The sequence below is a fragment of the Perognathus longimembris genome, chromosome 4 (assembly GCF_023159225.1).
Source record: "Perognathus longimembris pacificus isolate PPM17 chromosome 4, ASM2315922v1, whole genome shotgun sequence".
Lineage (NCBI taxonomy): Eukaryota > Metazoa > Chordata > Mammalia > Rodentia > Heteromyidae > Perognathus > Perognathus longimembris.
In genome coordinates, this window is record NC_063164.1 from 49,203,199 (window position 1) to 49,218,321 (window position 15,123).

The 15,123-nt window shown below is 35.0% G+C and overlaps 1 protein-coding gene across 1 annotated transcript in view; it reads left to right on the plus strand.

The window, feature by feature from the left end:
• The window catches only part of Atf2 (activating transcription factor 2), an 80,028-nt gene that overhangs the window by 16,442 nt on the left and 48,463 nt on the right, over nucleotides 1–15,123 (plus strand). The window contains 2 exon segments of the mRNA XM_048345211.1: nucleotides 4,360–4,429; nucleotides 12,629–12,725. Coding sequence (XP_048201168.1) covers nucleotides 4,360–4,429; nucleotides 12,629–12,725 — 167 coding nt within the window.

A 15,123-nucleotide genomic window follows, 5' to 3' on the forward strand; every position in this document is an offset into this window, starting at 1 on the left:
GTAGTTGATATTTTTTAGCTTCTTTTATTTACATTTTATATAAAAGATGTCATAGGTTGTTTTACTAGATAAATACTGAATGTTTTCTCTTATAAATGACAGATCACATATTTGTTAATGTGTATTTAGCTGATACTGTTTTTTACATTATCAAGTTAAGAACATCAAAATATACTTAACTATGACAATAAGAAATGTGTTTTAGGGTTTTTATTTTTTTTTAAATACTAGTCCCACACAATGTCTTTCAAAGAAATAATGAAATAGAAAATAGCTGTGGTCAAAATGGCCTATTCTGGATGCTTTTCTAGACATTTAACAAGAGCATGTTACAGGCTCTTAAAAAGTTCTACCAAAACCTATACTTCAGTTTTTCCCATTACCACTATTATTTATTGCTCATAAGCCTTTTTACCCTGTTCCAGGGGCTTGAACTCTGGGCCTGTGTGCTGTCCCTGAGCTCCTTTTGCTCAAGGCTGGCACTTTACCACTTGAGCCACAATGTTACTTCCAGGTTTTTTTGTGATTAGTTGGAGGTAAGAAAGAGTCTTATAAAGCTAGAACTTATAGGCACAGGAAGGAACTTCCTGAATAGAGTCCCAGGGGCACAACAAATAGGGGAGAGACTCGACAAATGGGACTACTACAAATTAAAAAGTTTCTGCACAGCTAAGGACATAGCCACCAAACTAGAAAGACAGCCACCCGTATGGGAAAGGATCTTTACCAGCACAGCAACAGACAAAGGCCTAATATCTGTCATCTACAGAGAACTAAAAAAACTAAGCCCCTCCAAGCCCAGTAAACCAATTAGGAAATAAGCAAAGGAGCTAAAGAGAGACTTCACAAGAGAAGAGATAAAAATGGCAAAGAAACACATGAGGAAATGCTCAACATCCCTGGTAGTAAAGGAAATGCAAATAAAAACAACCCTGATATACCACCTGACTCCAGTTAGAATGGCCTATACTCTGAACTCAGGCAACAACAAATGCTGGAGGGGGTGCGGGGAAAGAGGAACCCTTCTCCATTGTTGGTGGGAGTGCAAATTAGTACAACCACTTTGGAGAACAGTATGGAGGTTTCTCAAAAAGCTCAATATAGACCTACCCTATGACCCAGCCATACCACTCGTAGGCATCTATCCTGAACAGCAGGTCCCAAGATGTCAAAAAGACATTTGTACTTCCATGTTTATCGCTGCACAATTCACAATAGCCAAAATATGGAAACAACCCAGATGCCCCTCCACAGATGAATGGATCTAAAAAATATGGTACCTATACACAATGGAATACTACATAGCGATTAGGAATGGTGAAATATTGTTATTCTCAGGGAAATAGTCAGAACTGGAACAAATAATGTTGAGCGAGACAAGCCTAGAACACAGAAAACAAAGGGGCATGATCTCCCTGATATATGACTGTTAAGAAGGGGTGACAGAGAGACAGTAGAGACCAGGTCTGTGAAACCAAAAACTGCTTGTCAAATGGTATTTCCCACAGGATTGGGGCAGCCACCCAACATTATGTAACTAAAACCAAACAACTGCTCAACATATGAAGGTCAAAATTGACCTCTCAGTGGAATACAATAGCTCAAAAACTATGTATGTATGTTCATATAAGACTACTGTCAACATATTGTCTAATATCGACATACATTTAAAGCCCTAGGCGAATTTTCTTGGGCGTAGGCCACGTGGTTACTGTATATGTTCTTGGTACATTGTGTATTGTATATATGTCTACCTGACCTAGAGAGGGAAAGAAAAACAGGGTGTAAGATATCACAAGAAATGTACACACTGCCCTAATATGTAACTGTACCCTTTTTGCACAACACCTTGTCAAAAAATTTGTGTTTAATAAATAAATTACAAAAAAAAAAGAGTCTTATAAACTTTCCTGCGTGGACTGGCTTCAAACCGGATACTCAGATCTCAGCCTCCGGAATAGCTAGGATTACAGTAGGGAGCCACTAGTGCCCAGCTTGATAAACTTTTTTTCTGTAATTAGATGTTACAAAATTATTACTTAAATCAGATGCTCAGTGTAAAGAAGGAGTTTTGTTATGTTTTTTGTTTTTGCCAGTCCTGGGGCTTGAACTCAGGGCCTGGGCACTGTCCCTGAGCTTCTTTTACTCAAGGCTAGCACTCTACCACTTGAGCCACCGCTCCACTTCTGGCCTTTTCTGTTTATGTGATACTGAGGAATTGAACCCAGGGTTTCATGTATGCAAAGGCAAGCATTCTACCACTAAGCCACATTCTCAGCTTGTGTTTTGTTTTTATTTCTTGTTTGCAGTGCTGAAGATCTAAATCAGGGCCTTGTACATGTTGAGCAAGTGCTCTTCTAATCTACATTCAGTGCTCTTTTTTTGCTTTTTTGTAGTGGTACTAAAAAACTCAGAACTCACTGCCCCATGCTTGCTCAGCTTGCCTGCTTAGCTGATAGTTTACCACTTGAGGTAGGCTTCTAGCCCTACTTCTTTTTTTTCTTTTTTGCTATTTTGGATACAGTCTCAAACTTTTCTGTTTCCACCAGCTTTAATTCATGATCCTCTGGATCAAAACTCCTGAGTAGCTAGATTAGAGGCATGAGTCAGTGGCTCTGATTCAGGGTTTCATGTAATGGGACACAGGAGTTAAGGATTTTTTTTAAACTTATTAATATTTACTTGGTATAGAATTTAAAGCTCTAAAAACTCCTACAAAAATAAAGTTCACATATTGCAGCATTTTCCATGAACACAGATAATCTTTTTTGTAATAACTACCAATATCTCTATAGAAAATGCTTTGTGAAACATTGTTCTAAAGAGTTGATTAGCCAATATTTTAAAGGGAATATGCTATAATTTATTAGTTGACAAATACTACTGCAAATACATTTTCTTTTTTATTAATTAATTTATTGTCAGAGTGATGTACACAGGGGTTACAGTTTCATATGTAAGGCAGTGAGTACATTTCTTTTTTTTTTTTTTTGGCCAGTCCTGGGCCTTGGACTCAGGGCCTGAGCACTGTCCCTGGCTTCTTCCCGCTCAAGGCTAGCACTCTGCCACTTGAGCCACAGCGCCGCTTCTGGCCGTTTTCTGTATATGTGGTGCTGGGGAATCGAACCTAGGGCCTCGTGTATCCGAGGCAGGCACTCTTGCCACTAGGCTATATCCCCAGCCCGTGTACATTTCTAATCAGACTTGTTGCCTCCTCCCTTGCAAATACATTTTTCTATTAATGGACAAATTCCTAGAGAACAAACTGACACAGAATATGTGTGTGCTAGTCGTACTGACACATGCTGGTAATCAATAAGGAAGATGAGGCAGGAGGATCAGGAATTACAGATCAACCTGGGATATATATATGTGTCAGAGAGAGACAAAAATACATGAGAGAATGAGAGGGATTTGGGTATTTATAATGTTTATTCTCTGAGCTTTCAGATTCTGTGATGTAATACTTTTCAGTATTTTTGAGAAATTCTCACATCCACTATTTCTTAAAATATTTTCTTCTGATATTCCCATTATGCATGGTATACTGCTTATCATTGTCCCACAATTCTTGCATATTCTAATCTATTACTTTTTTCATTTTTTGAATGTGTTGCATATCTTCATAATCATTGGTTTCTTCAGTCTTATGCAGTCTAATTAATTTTTGTTACAATATTTTTTATTTCCTTTTTATTCTTTGTAAAGGCTTTCATCTCTTGTGTTACTTATGTGTTCTTGACTGTTTTTTGTGAAGTTAGAGGGTCATATTATTTATAGTCATTTAAAATTTATAGTACATTTAAAATTTCCAATCTTCAGGTTTGTTTTCTGTTTAGTGTGTCTTTGTAATATTTTATTGAAAACTGAATATGATGTTTCATGCCTATTTGCCACTCACAAGGCTTAGATGTAAGGATCACTGTTTAAAGCTAGCCCAGTCAGTGAAGTCTGTGAAACTCTCTATCTCCAATTAGTAACCAAAAAGCTGGAAGTGGTGCTGTTATTCAAATGGTAGAGTGCTAATCTTGAGCACCCAGGGACAGAGTTCAAGCCCCAGTACTGGCACACATGCATGTACACACACACACACACACACACACACACACACACACACACACACTGTAGGCTTGGTACACACACACACACACACACACACACACACACACACCCCTTGTAGGCTTGGTATGATAAAATATACCTGTAATCTCAGCACTTGAGAGGCAGAGGCAGCAAGATTCTGAGTTTGCAGTCAGCCTGAGCCACACAATGAAATTACCTCAAAGTGTTTGTGATGTATAGTGTATTTTACACGGTACATATAATGTAAAGAATTTCACTCTTTGTATTTTATTATAGGCAATACAAGGACCTGTGGAATATGAGTGATGACAAACCCTTTCTATGCACTGCGCCTGGATGTGGCCAGGTAATATATTTGATACTTTAAAAATATCAATTACTTTAAATCATCCTGTGTTCCACTTATTATAATAAAGAAGGCAGAATGTTATAATTAAAAGGATTTTCTTACAATATTTTTTTAAGATTAAGCCTTAGAACCACACAAAACAAAACTTTTTAGAAGTTACTTTTCTTCAGTACAAACTAATGTAGGGTAGTAGAGGGAGGCTATTTTGTAACCAAAAGGTGGAAACCGTGATATAAAAAGATTCTAAGATTTAAAAGTGTATTTACTTTGACTGGTTATGGTTGAAAATCATTGGTAAATTGCCTGCTTTAAAATCAGAGATATATTATCTTAATATAAAGATTGTTTTACTTATTGAACTCATGTGAAAACTGTTATTTACCTGTAAGAGTATGTCACTAATGTATTAATGTTTGTAAGTCTAACATCTTTGATACAGAGCATGTATTGGAGCAGCTTCAGAAAAGTAGTATTGGACTTTTTAATAAGTCACTCAGCCATTAATCTTTGCTATTATCTTAAAATAGCTATACACACTAAAGAAAACAGTAAATTTAACATGTAAAATCATAAAGTTCTTAAATATGCAAATTATAAATATTAAAATATTTCATGGTTCTTATTTTAGTTGATATTTCAAAGTGAGATAATTGACATACCCTACACTATATTCTTATAGTATACTATTTAATGTTTTAAAACATTAAATAGTATACATATATAAAATGTTTATGTTATATATGTATCGCCACCTTATATAGGCTTATGAAACTCAGCACAGTCAAAAATGACATACAATATTGTCACATACTCATCTGTAATTCCTTTTACCCTTATCAGTCATTGATTCGCCTTTTATGACTAGTAGATTTGTTTATATTTTGTAGATTTTTATGTAAATGAAATAATACTAGATATTATACATTTGGTTTCTTTCACACCACATAGTATTATTTCTCAATGGACTTAGTCCATTTACTATTGCTATAACTAGAAAACATAGACTGGAGCTGGGAATATGGCCTAGTGGCAAGAGTGCTTGCCTATACATGAAGCCCTGGGTTCAATTCCCCAGCACCACATATATAGAAAATGGCCAGAGTGGTGCTGTGGCTCAAGTGGCAGAGTGCTAGAAGGCCCAGGATTGGCAAAAAAAGAAAGAAAGAAAACATTGACTGGGTAGGGGCTAGGTAATTTGTAAAGAAAAACAGTTTAGTTAGCTCACAGTTTTAGAAGCTGTAAGTCCCAAAGTTAAGGGGCCATATTGAGTAAGGGTTTTCTTCATAGGGGGAATCCTGCAGAAATCCCTACACAGGATTGAATATCACATAAGACAGAGCAAGCTTGCTAACTTGGGTCTCCTTCCTCCATTATAAAGCTACTAACTGCATCAAAGAAAGCCTACCCTCATAACCCCATCTAATGCCCCTCCTTCAAATACCATTAACATGACTTTCAGGATTAAGTTCCTAACACATGGATTACAGAGGACATCATTCATGTCATATGATCAGTAGATAATTCCTTTTCATTGCACTATTTTACATTTAGTTATCCGTTCATTCAGATTTTAGTTTATCACAAAGAAAGTGATAAGAATTCTTTGTATGAAATGTACAGAAATGATGTAATCATGTGACAGATCCATGTTTAACTTTTCAGGAAATTATCAAAATGCTTCCCAAATCAGATGTGTCATTTCGTATTCCCATCACTAATTTATGAGAGGTTTGATTATGCCATAGCCTTGTCAGTGTTGATGTTGATAGTCTTAAAATTTTTATCATCTTCATGTGTGGAGATCAGTATTTCTTTTGTTGTTGCTCACCTCTCATTTATTGATGTAATTAGTAACAGTACAGAAATACTTTGTATGGGTCTACTTAATTTCTTTTTTCTTTATTATTTTTATCTTTAGTTGTACAAAGGTGTTTTTATAATTGGCATTCGTTTACTTTCTCTTTTTAGTGTGTGTGCATACACATATGCACTCCACTTCTTGCTTTTTGGTGTTTAATTGGAGATTAAAGTCACACATAAAGTTCCACACTGTATAAGCTGGCTTCAAACCATGATACTCAGATCTTAGCCTCCTGATTAGCTAGGATTATAGGCATGAGCCTTCCACACCTGTACTTAATTTTTTTGTGAAGTATATTTTCAAATCTTTGTACTATTGTTGCTTGAATCAGCTCCCCACTCCCATCGTAATATCTTTGGATGAACAAATGTTTCTAATTTTAATAAAGTCTTTGACTTTTTTCTCTCACAGTTTTTGCATTCTGTGAGTTGCATAAGAAACTTTTACCTATGCTTACATAAAAAATGTTTGATTTTCTCTGAAAGCTTGTTTTTTTCATTTAGGTCTCTGTATCATCTTGCAATAATTTTTGTGTCTTTTTTTTTTTTTTTTTGCCAGTCCTGGGGCTTGGACTCAGGGCCTGAGCAGTGTCCCTGGCTTCTTTTTGCTCAAGGCTAGCACTCTGCCACTTGAGCCACAGCGCCACTTCTGGCCATTTTCAGTATATGTGGTGCTGGGGAATCGAACCCAGGGCCTCATGTATATGAGGCAGGCACTCTTGCCACTAGGCCATATCCCCAGCCCAGTGTGTCTTTCTTTACTAATATGGAAGTTGAGAGATTCTTCTTTGTCCATTGATTTACTTGCTTCCTTTCTGGAAAAATCAAATGTTTTTTACATGTTTCTGGGCTTTTGTATTCTGTTCCATTTACCAGTCTGGAAGCTCTTATGCTAGAGCCTTATTGTCTTGATCACTCTAGCTTTGCATTAAGCATCTCCCTCACAAAATACGTTTTCTGATGAGGTGACAGTTGAGCAAGGACATAAAGAAAACATGAGAACAAAACTTGCACTTATTTCTTTGTGGCTAGAACACACAATGATCAATAAGGAACAAGGCAAGAGATTAGTTGGAAAAGTAGAAAAAAAAAGAACCATCCTGTAGGACTCTGTAAGCTATGATAAGGTGTATAGGTGGGTTTTTTTTTTTCACAGAGCAGTGAAAAACCATTCCTGAGAAGCAATGGAAGCAGGAAGACTAATGTCTGTCAGTGGCGTAAATGTAGGCTGAAACAGGATAGTAACTGTGGACATAAGATAGAAAATACTGATTTGGAAATATAGTTAGTGTTCATTTTTCTGTGACATTGAAAAGTTAAAAGATGTATCATTTCTAAATTTCTTTAAAACTACAATTATAGGTATAATTTTAGGTTCCAACAATCAAATTTGTTATTTCTAATATGCAAGGTCATACTTTAGTTTCTTGAATTTGGTACTGAGTTAAATGGGGAAAAAGATTATACTACCGAATTTCTCCATTTTGCTAGTTTGAATTGAATAAACACATAAGACTATAATTCTGGGATTATAGCTGTTATTTACCTTCCTGTCACTTTAACAAAATACCTGAGATAATAAAATTAGAAAGAGGAAAGATTTATTTTAGTTCACAGGTTTGGAGGTTTCAGCATGATTGGTTACCCTGTTACTTTGGGCCTGATAGAGGGAAGTCCATCATGGTGGCCCGCAGGGGTTGGGGAACAGCTCATATTAGGTGCCAAGGAGTGAAGGGAACAGGAAAAAAGACTGGAAACCTTCAGTGCCTTTAGGGACATACCTCTAGTGACCAAAGAACAGCCCTCAGAAGATTCTTATCTCTCAAAAGATTCCACACCTCCTATAGAACTGTCATAGAGAACAAGCCTTTAACACATGGATTTTTGAGGGATATTCAAATGTAACAACTGCTAATAGAATGTTTCTGCATATTGACAGTTTTTCTATATTGTTCTAGGTGCTCTTGGAGACTTGGCCTCAATAAGCTCTTACATGATTCTTTTCTGCATAAAGTATTTAGAATAGATTCTGTTATCTTGTGATTAAATCTTTACTAATATAGTAGTATTCATTTTAATTAAAAATAAATACTTCACTTAAATAGATTATAAAATAGCCAGGCACCGGTGGTTCACACCTGTAATCCCAGCTACTCAAAGGAGGCTAAGATCTGAAAGGTCATGGTTCGAAGACAGCCTGGGCAGGAAAGTCCATGAGACTGTTTATCTCCAATAAACTACTTAGAAAAAGCCAGAAGTGGGCTATGGCTCAAGGGGTAGAGTGCTAACCTTGAGCAAAACAACTTTAGGGATAGCACCCAGGCCCTGAGGTCAAGCCCCAAGACCAGCACGCGTACGCGCGCATACACACACGAAGATAAACCAATTGCTGAACACTTTATATATGTATATGTGTATCATAAGAGATTGAATTCTTAAAATACTTAATATATGGAGAATATTAAAAAGTTAGAATTCTATTTTACATTCCCCAATATAAAAGAAAATGACATTCATTCTTCCCATTTCCATCTCTTCATATCTGTCTCTTTATTTTTGCAATAAAAATGTAATATTATATTACAAAAATAACTCCCTGTCTACATAGTTTTATTTTGATATTAAAATAGTAAATAGAACGTTGAGAGTGAAGAGAAGGATGAGAACAACACTTTTGGGCAGTCTTAGTATATAATAGCATGACAGGTTAAGATACAGCAGCCAGTGAGGAAAATTGAGTGCCAGAAGTTAAACATTAGTAAAGTGTCAGGAATAATTTGTGAAGGGAATAGGATGAAGAGAGAATGGAAAGAACTAAAAGTTGAGACATTGTAAGGTAGCACTGTCTTGGGCTGTAGCTTAAAGGAGCAGCAATGGCTGAAGTAGCTGGAGAAGGATATAAGATTGAAAATGGAGCTTTATTTATTTATTTATTTATTTATTTATTTATTTATTTATTTATTTATTGGCCCGTCCTGGATGGGCCTTGGACTCAGGGCCTGAACACTGTCCCTGGCTTCTTTTTTTGCTCAAGGCTAGCACTCTGCCACTTGCGCCACAGCGCCACTTCTGGCACTTTTCTGTATATGTGGTGCTGGGGAATTGAACCCAGGGCTTCATGTATACAAAGCAAGCATTCTTGCCACTAGGCCATATCCCCAGCCCGAAAATGGAGCTTTTTGGCTGCCCCAAGGACTGTCGCCAAAAAAGAGATTCATTTAATATTGTTACTCTATTTTGTTGGGAATATCTTTGCATTTGATGTCATTCTCATTGAAAATAATTTCTTTGGCAAAATAATTGGCCATTACAAGCTATTTCTGAGAGGTGATATAGATAAGTTTTAGCCTAAAGTCTCAGTAGACTTTGGACTGTGTGTGTCCCTGATATTTAATATAATTTTTCAACTAATTGAAAAATAGTAAAATACACTGTTGGTCTAAAGGCTTGACAACCTAATGATTCCTATTTAATACACTGGCTAGAAATAATAATTATTATAATCTGGATATCGGTGTAAAAGCAGAATGGTTTCTTAGGAAATTCTGGTAAGAGTAGCAGAAGTTTGCAGACAGATTTCTCAACTATCTAGGCTTACTTTAATGCTTACATTAATTTATTATGGAAACAACTAATTAACTTTGAACCCATCTGTCAGGTTATTCTTCCTTTTTAACCTTTTAAGTGAGATATGTTACTTGTAAATCTTCACTGTCTTTCCTTTTTTTTTTTCTTGGTTATATAAGGTCTTGTTTTTCTGCATATCTTTCTGTGTTTTGCTTTGGGGTTGCTTTTGGGTTTGCTTTAGCTTTTCATTGCCTAAAAGAAAGAAATTGTATGAATTTAATATGTTGATATTACTAATAATAATTTTTTATAAAACATGCTTGTTTAATGAACCTGTTAATTTTTTAAGCAAGAAGCATTTCATGTATATTCTGTTAAAAAATCTATTTTAGCATGTTCTTAGTCGCTTTATTAGTATTTGTTGAAAAACAAACACATATTGTGTGTATAACTATCCCTAGTGACTATAATTAACCAGATTCATCCTTACTTTTTAAGTTTCTTATTAAAAGTAAGCAGATTTTTTTCAGTTGATAATCAAGATCAAATCCACCTATATAAAGGGCCAATTTGAATATATTTTATCTTTCACATATAAGCAATATAATCAATTCCTTTTTTTTTTTTTTTTGGCCAGTCCTGGGGCTTGGACTCAGGGCCTGAGCACTGTCCCTGGCTTCTTCTTGCTCAAGGCTAGCACTCTGCCACTTGAGCCACAGTGCCACTTCTGGCCATTTTCTGTTTATGTGGTGCTGGGGAATTGATAATCAATTCCTTTTTAAAAAAAGAACATTTATGTAAATTTGATCTATGAATCCTGTATAAGAATGTATACTTGCTTTCATTCTTTCTTAGTATTTATATGATCCTAGATATTTATTATAGTCCTTTTAGCCATTTCTTTTCATTTAGGATGGTGGTTGGTATTATTTTTATGTTTTGTATAGAGTAAATATTCTTATACCACGGGTGTGTGTGTGTGTGTGTGTGTGTGTGTGTGTGTGTGTGTATTGGTACTGAGGCTTGAACTTTGGGCTTGGATCCTGCCCCTGAGCTCTTTTACTCAAGGCTAGCCCTCTACCATTTTGAGCTATAGCTCTACATCCAGCTTTTTGTGGTTAATTGCAGATAAGAGTCTCTTTGACTTTCCTTGCCAGGGGTTGCCTTCAAACCTTGATCCATAGATCTCAGCCTCCTGAGTATCTAGAATTAAATGTATGAGTCAGCAGCACCCAGATACAGGTAGTTTCGTTGTTCAAGGCATAAGACATTGTGCTCACTCAGCAAACATTCTACTACTGAGTTATACCACCAGCCCCTGTTGCTATTTGTTTTGAATATCTGTGGTCAAAATCCAAACAGAGAGGATACTAGTATAGTTTAATCCTAGAACTTTTTTGAAGTTCTTCTTATCTACTAATTTGTCAACTTTGCAAATTTTAAAATATGTAATCTATACCAAAATGAATTTATTTACTTACATTTAATGATTGCCTTCAGTGGAAACACCACATTGTAAGATTCTTTGGAATGTAAGTGAATCTTACCTTAAGATATTTTTATTTTGGAATGTAAAACATACCTTAAACATTTTAATATAAAATATAAGAAGCAGGGCTGGGAATATGACCTAGTGGCAGAGTGCTTACCTCGCATACATGAAAACCCTGGGTTTGGGCTGGGGATATAGCCTCGTGGCAAGAGTGCCTGCCTCGGATACACGAGGCCCTAGGTTCGATTCCCCAGCACCACATATACAGAAAACGGCCAGAAGCGGCGCTGTGGCTCAAGTGGCAGAGTGCTAGCCTTGAGCGGGAAGAAGCCAGGGACAGTGCTCAGGCCCTGAGTCCAAGGCCCAGGACTGGCCAAAAAAAAAAAAAAAAAAAAACCTGGGTTTGATTCCTCAGCACCACGTACATAGAAAAAGCCAGAAGTGGCACTGTGGCTCAAGTGGTAGAGTGATAGCCTTGATCAAAAAGAAGTCAGAAGGGGCTGGGGATATAGCCTAGTGGCAAGAGTGCCTGCCTCGGATACACGAGGCCCTAGGTTCGATTCCCCAGCACCACATATACAGAAAACGGCCAGAAGTGGCGCTGTGGCTCAAGTGGCAGAGTGCTAGCCTTGAGCGGGAAGAGGCCAGGGACAGTGCTCAGGCCAAGTCCAAGGCCCAGGACTGGCCAAAAAAAAAAAAAAAGTCAGAAGGGAAAGAAAAGGGAAGGGTAAGAAAAAGGAGGGTGTAAGATATCACAAGAAATGTACTCACTGCCTTATTATGTAACTGTACCCCTTTTGCACAACACTTTGTCAAAAAAAAAAAAGGAAGCCAGAGACAATGCTCAGGCCCTGAGTTCAAGACCCAGGACTGGCAAAAAAAAAAAAAAGTGGTAAGTAACCTTAAGTCTAGGTAAAAAATAGTACTTTCTTCAAAAGTTATTGCACCATGGAGTATATATTTTTTACTCTGATATTTTTTAAAGTCCATTTTTATTACCCATATAAAGTTTACATGAAGTTTCCTTATCTCAGGCTTTATTTCCTACTAAGTTATGAGATTTTAAGTAATATATTAGTATTACTTATTCTTTGGTACTGGGCCTCTGATTTACTTGAAATCTAGTGTGTTTATACCAACGGTAGACTTTTATAGTGTTCAAACTGCTATTTCACTGTTGATGGTGGTTTTACATGTTGTGGAAATGAATTTCCTTATCATTTTATTATTTGATTAAGTTGAAAATCTTAACTATATTTTAAAACTTTTTGCCACAGCGTTTTACCAACGAGGATCATTTGGCTGTCCATAAACATAAACATGAGATGACACTGAAATTTGGTCCAGCACGTAATGACAGTGTCATTGTGGCTGGTTAGTATATGCTTTTATTAATAGCTTATATACATATTTCACCTGCTATGTGCACAATTTTTGTGTATTCTTCATAAATATTATAGTCTGGTGATATTCCAGTGACATCATTTACAGTAAATGTTGGCAACATTACCCATCACATTTCCATGTTTCCTTCTGACCATTTTAATTTTTTGTGTGCTTTTCAAATACAGATTTCAATGCCAGTTTTATGTAAGTTAATTAGAACTCTTGGAACATTCATAGCATCTATAGATTTTATACTTAAGTGAGAACTGAAGTAATGTATTTAATGTTTCCTCAGCTGACTATATGGCTTTGTAAACAGAAAATGATTGAGCTTTTTCTGTTAGAGATAGAGCAATTAATAATATATATGTAAAAAGTATAGAAAAAGAGTTTTCATTTTAAAAGAGGTCTCAATTGAGTCAGTGGGTTTTTGTGTGTGTGTGTTGACTCGATGACCATACCATATCATGAGAAGCAGATGATTATTTTTCCATAAACGTGAAAAAGGAAACCTAATTCATGCATTGATTTGTCATTCCTTATTGTTTAGCTGTCTTGTATTTATATACATATACATACAACTATGTATATGTAAGTATATATATTAGGTATCATTTTGTATACTTACATATTTTCTAAGTATTATAAAAAGAATGCTTTATATTATTTTATGTAAAATTTAAATCTGTGTCCACCTAACTACAGATTTACGTATTATAAAGCATAACTCTGTAGATTGTTTTGTAAAACATAGGTTATGCTATTTGCAATTCTGGAATTATACCTGAATACTATTTTATATAATTGCTCATTATAAAGATCAAATTGTCATATGCAGTCCTTTGGGTAGACAGTAAGTCAGTTTTAGATGGTTCTTCCTATAGTTTCAGTGTTGAAATTTTTGTAATAAAGGAATTGGAAGTAATAAAAAGTTGGTAATTTACAGTTATGTAGGGGAACTTTCACCATGTCTTCAGTTCTGCAAATAAATGAGAGAAGAGTGAAGTATTCATATCTGTGCAGTATTGTAAATCAGATATTAAGCACTAAAACAAAACAAAGTAACAGACCTGGGAAACTTACTCTCCCCAGCATTAAAGTATTCCTCTTAGGCATGAAAGTCCTTGTTTCCTACATACTTACTTTCTTAAAGCATTTTCTCTGTAAACTTTCTTTTTTTTCTTTGTAACCTTTTAACTTAAAAAAATTTTTTTAATTGGGTTCCTGGAAATAACTTTCTGACCTTAACTACATTTAAGTTACAGTATAAAAACAAAATACATTCTAACAGCACTTGAGCATCTTTTACTAACATATATTGAGATGAATAGTATATGCTGTGTAAATAAAATGTATGTTTGTAGGATATATTTGATAATCAGTAATCATGCATTCTGCATGTTGAAACTTACACTTACATTGACTTCTCAAGTTTGATAATTTTGATAAATATCAATAAAAATATTTTTTGCTTGTGAATTTTATTTTTAAGGCTTTTCTCTCCCATTACATAATGTAACATATCATAACATAACATAACCATGAGATCCTTACAGTCTGATTTTAGAGATCATTGGGAGTTAGGGACCAAAAATAGAGCATGTGTTAAAGATTAATAGGTAAAGTTACAACAGTAGAATCCCTACAGTAATTCTGATATTACTAATAGTATCTGAGACAAGACAAACAGGCCAAAATTATGTCTAATATGTATGACAGATGTATCATTTTAATATAAACATGTTTTATATAATTATAATACTATATAGTGTACTTAGTATAGTATTTTTATTATAATAGTATTGTAGTATACTCTTATAGTATACCACTATAGTATAACAAAAATATAGTAAAATATGATTACTCGGGAGGAGGTAACAAATTGTACAAGAAGTATACCCACTGCCTTACGTATGAAACTGTAACCCTCTGTACATCACTTTAACAATAAATAAGTAATTATTCAAAAAACGTGATTACTCTGGGTATTACTATTAAATACGGAGGCAAAGAAAAAACTTATATTCACTAGGAACTCTATACTTAACAAATAGGTATTTTATCTTAAATAAGAAATCTTAATAGAGTACTTTTTATTTAGTTAAGACTAGATTACTGATATAACCTCTAAAATTGATTTCCTAAAATGTATAAAATGCAACCAAAATTTTAATGTACTACTAACATTAAATATGAACAAGAAGCCTTGAAAATATTGACTAAATGATCAAAACTTGTAAATTTGCTGTTTTCCTTTCAACATGGGCTTCAATTGGTGATTGTTCTGTAAATAATATGTGAATATATGTATTAATATACATGACATTTCAAGAATATTTTTAATACTTTAGGTCTTAGTTCAGTTGGCATTCTTTTAAAATAAATT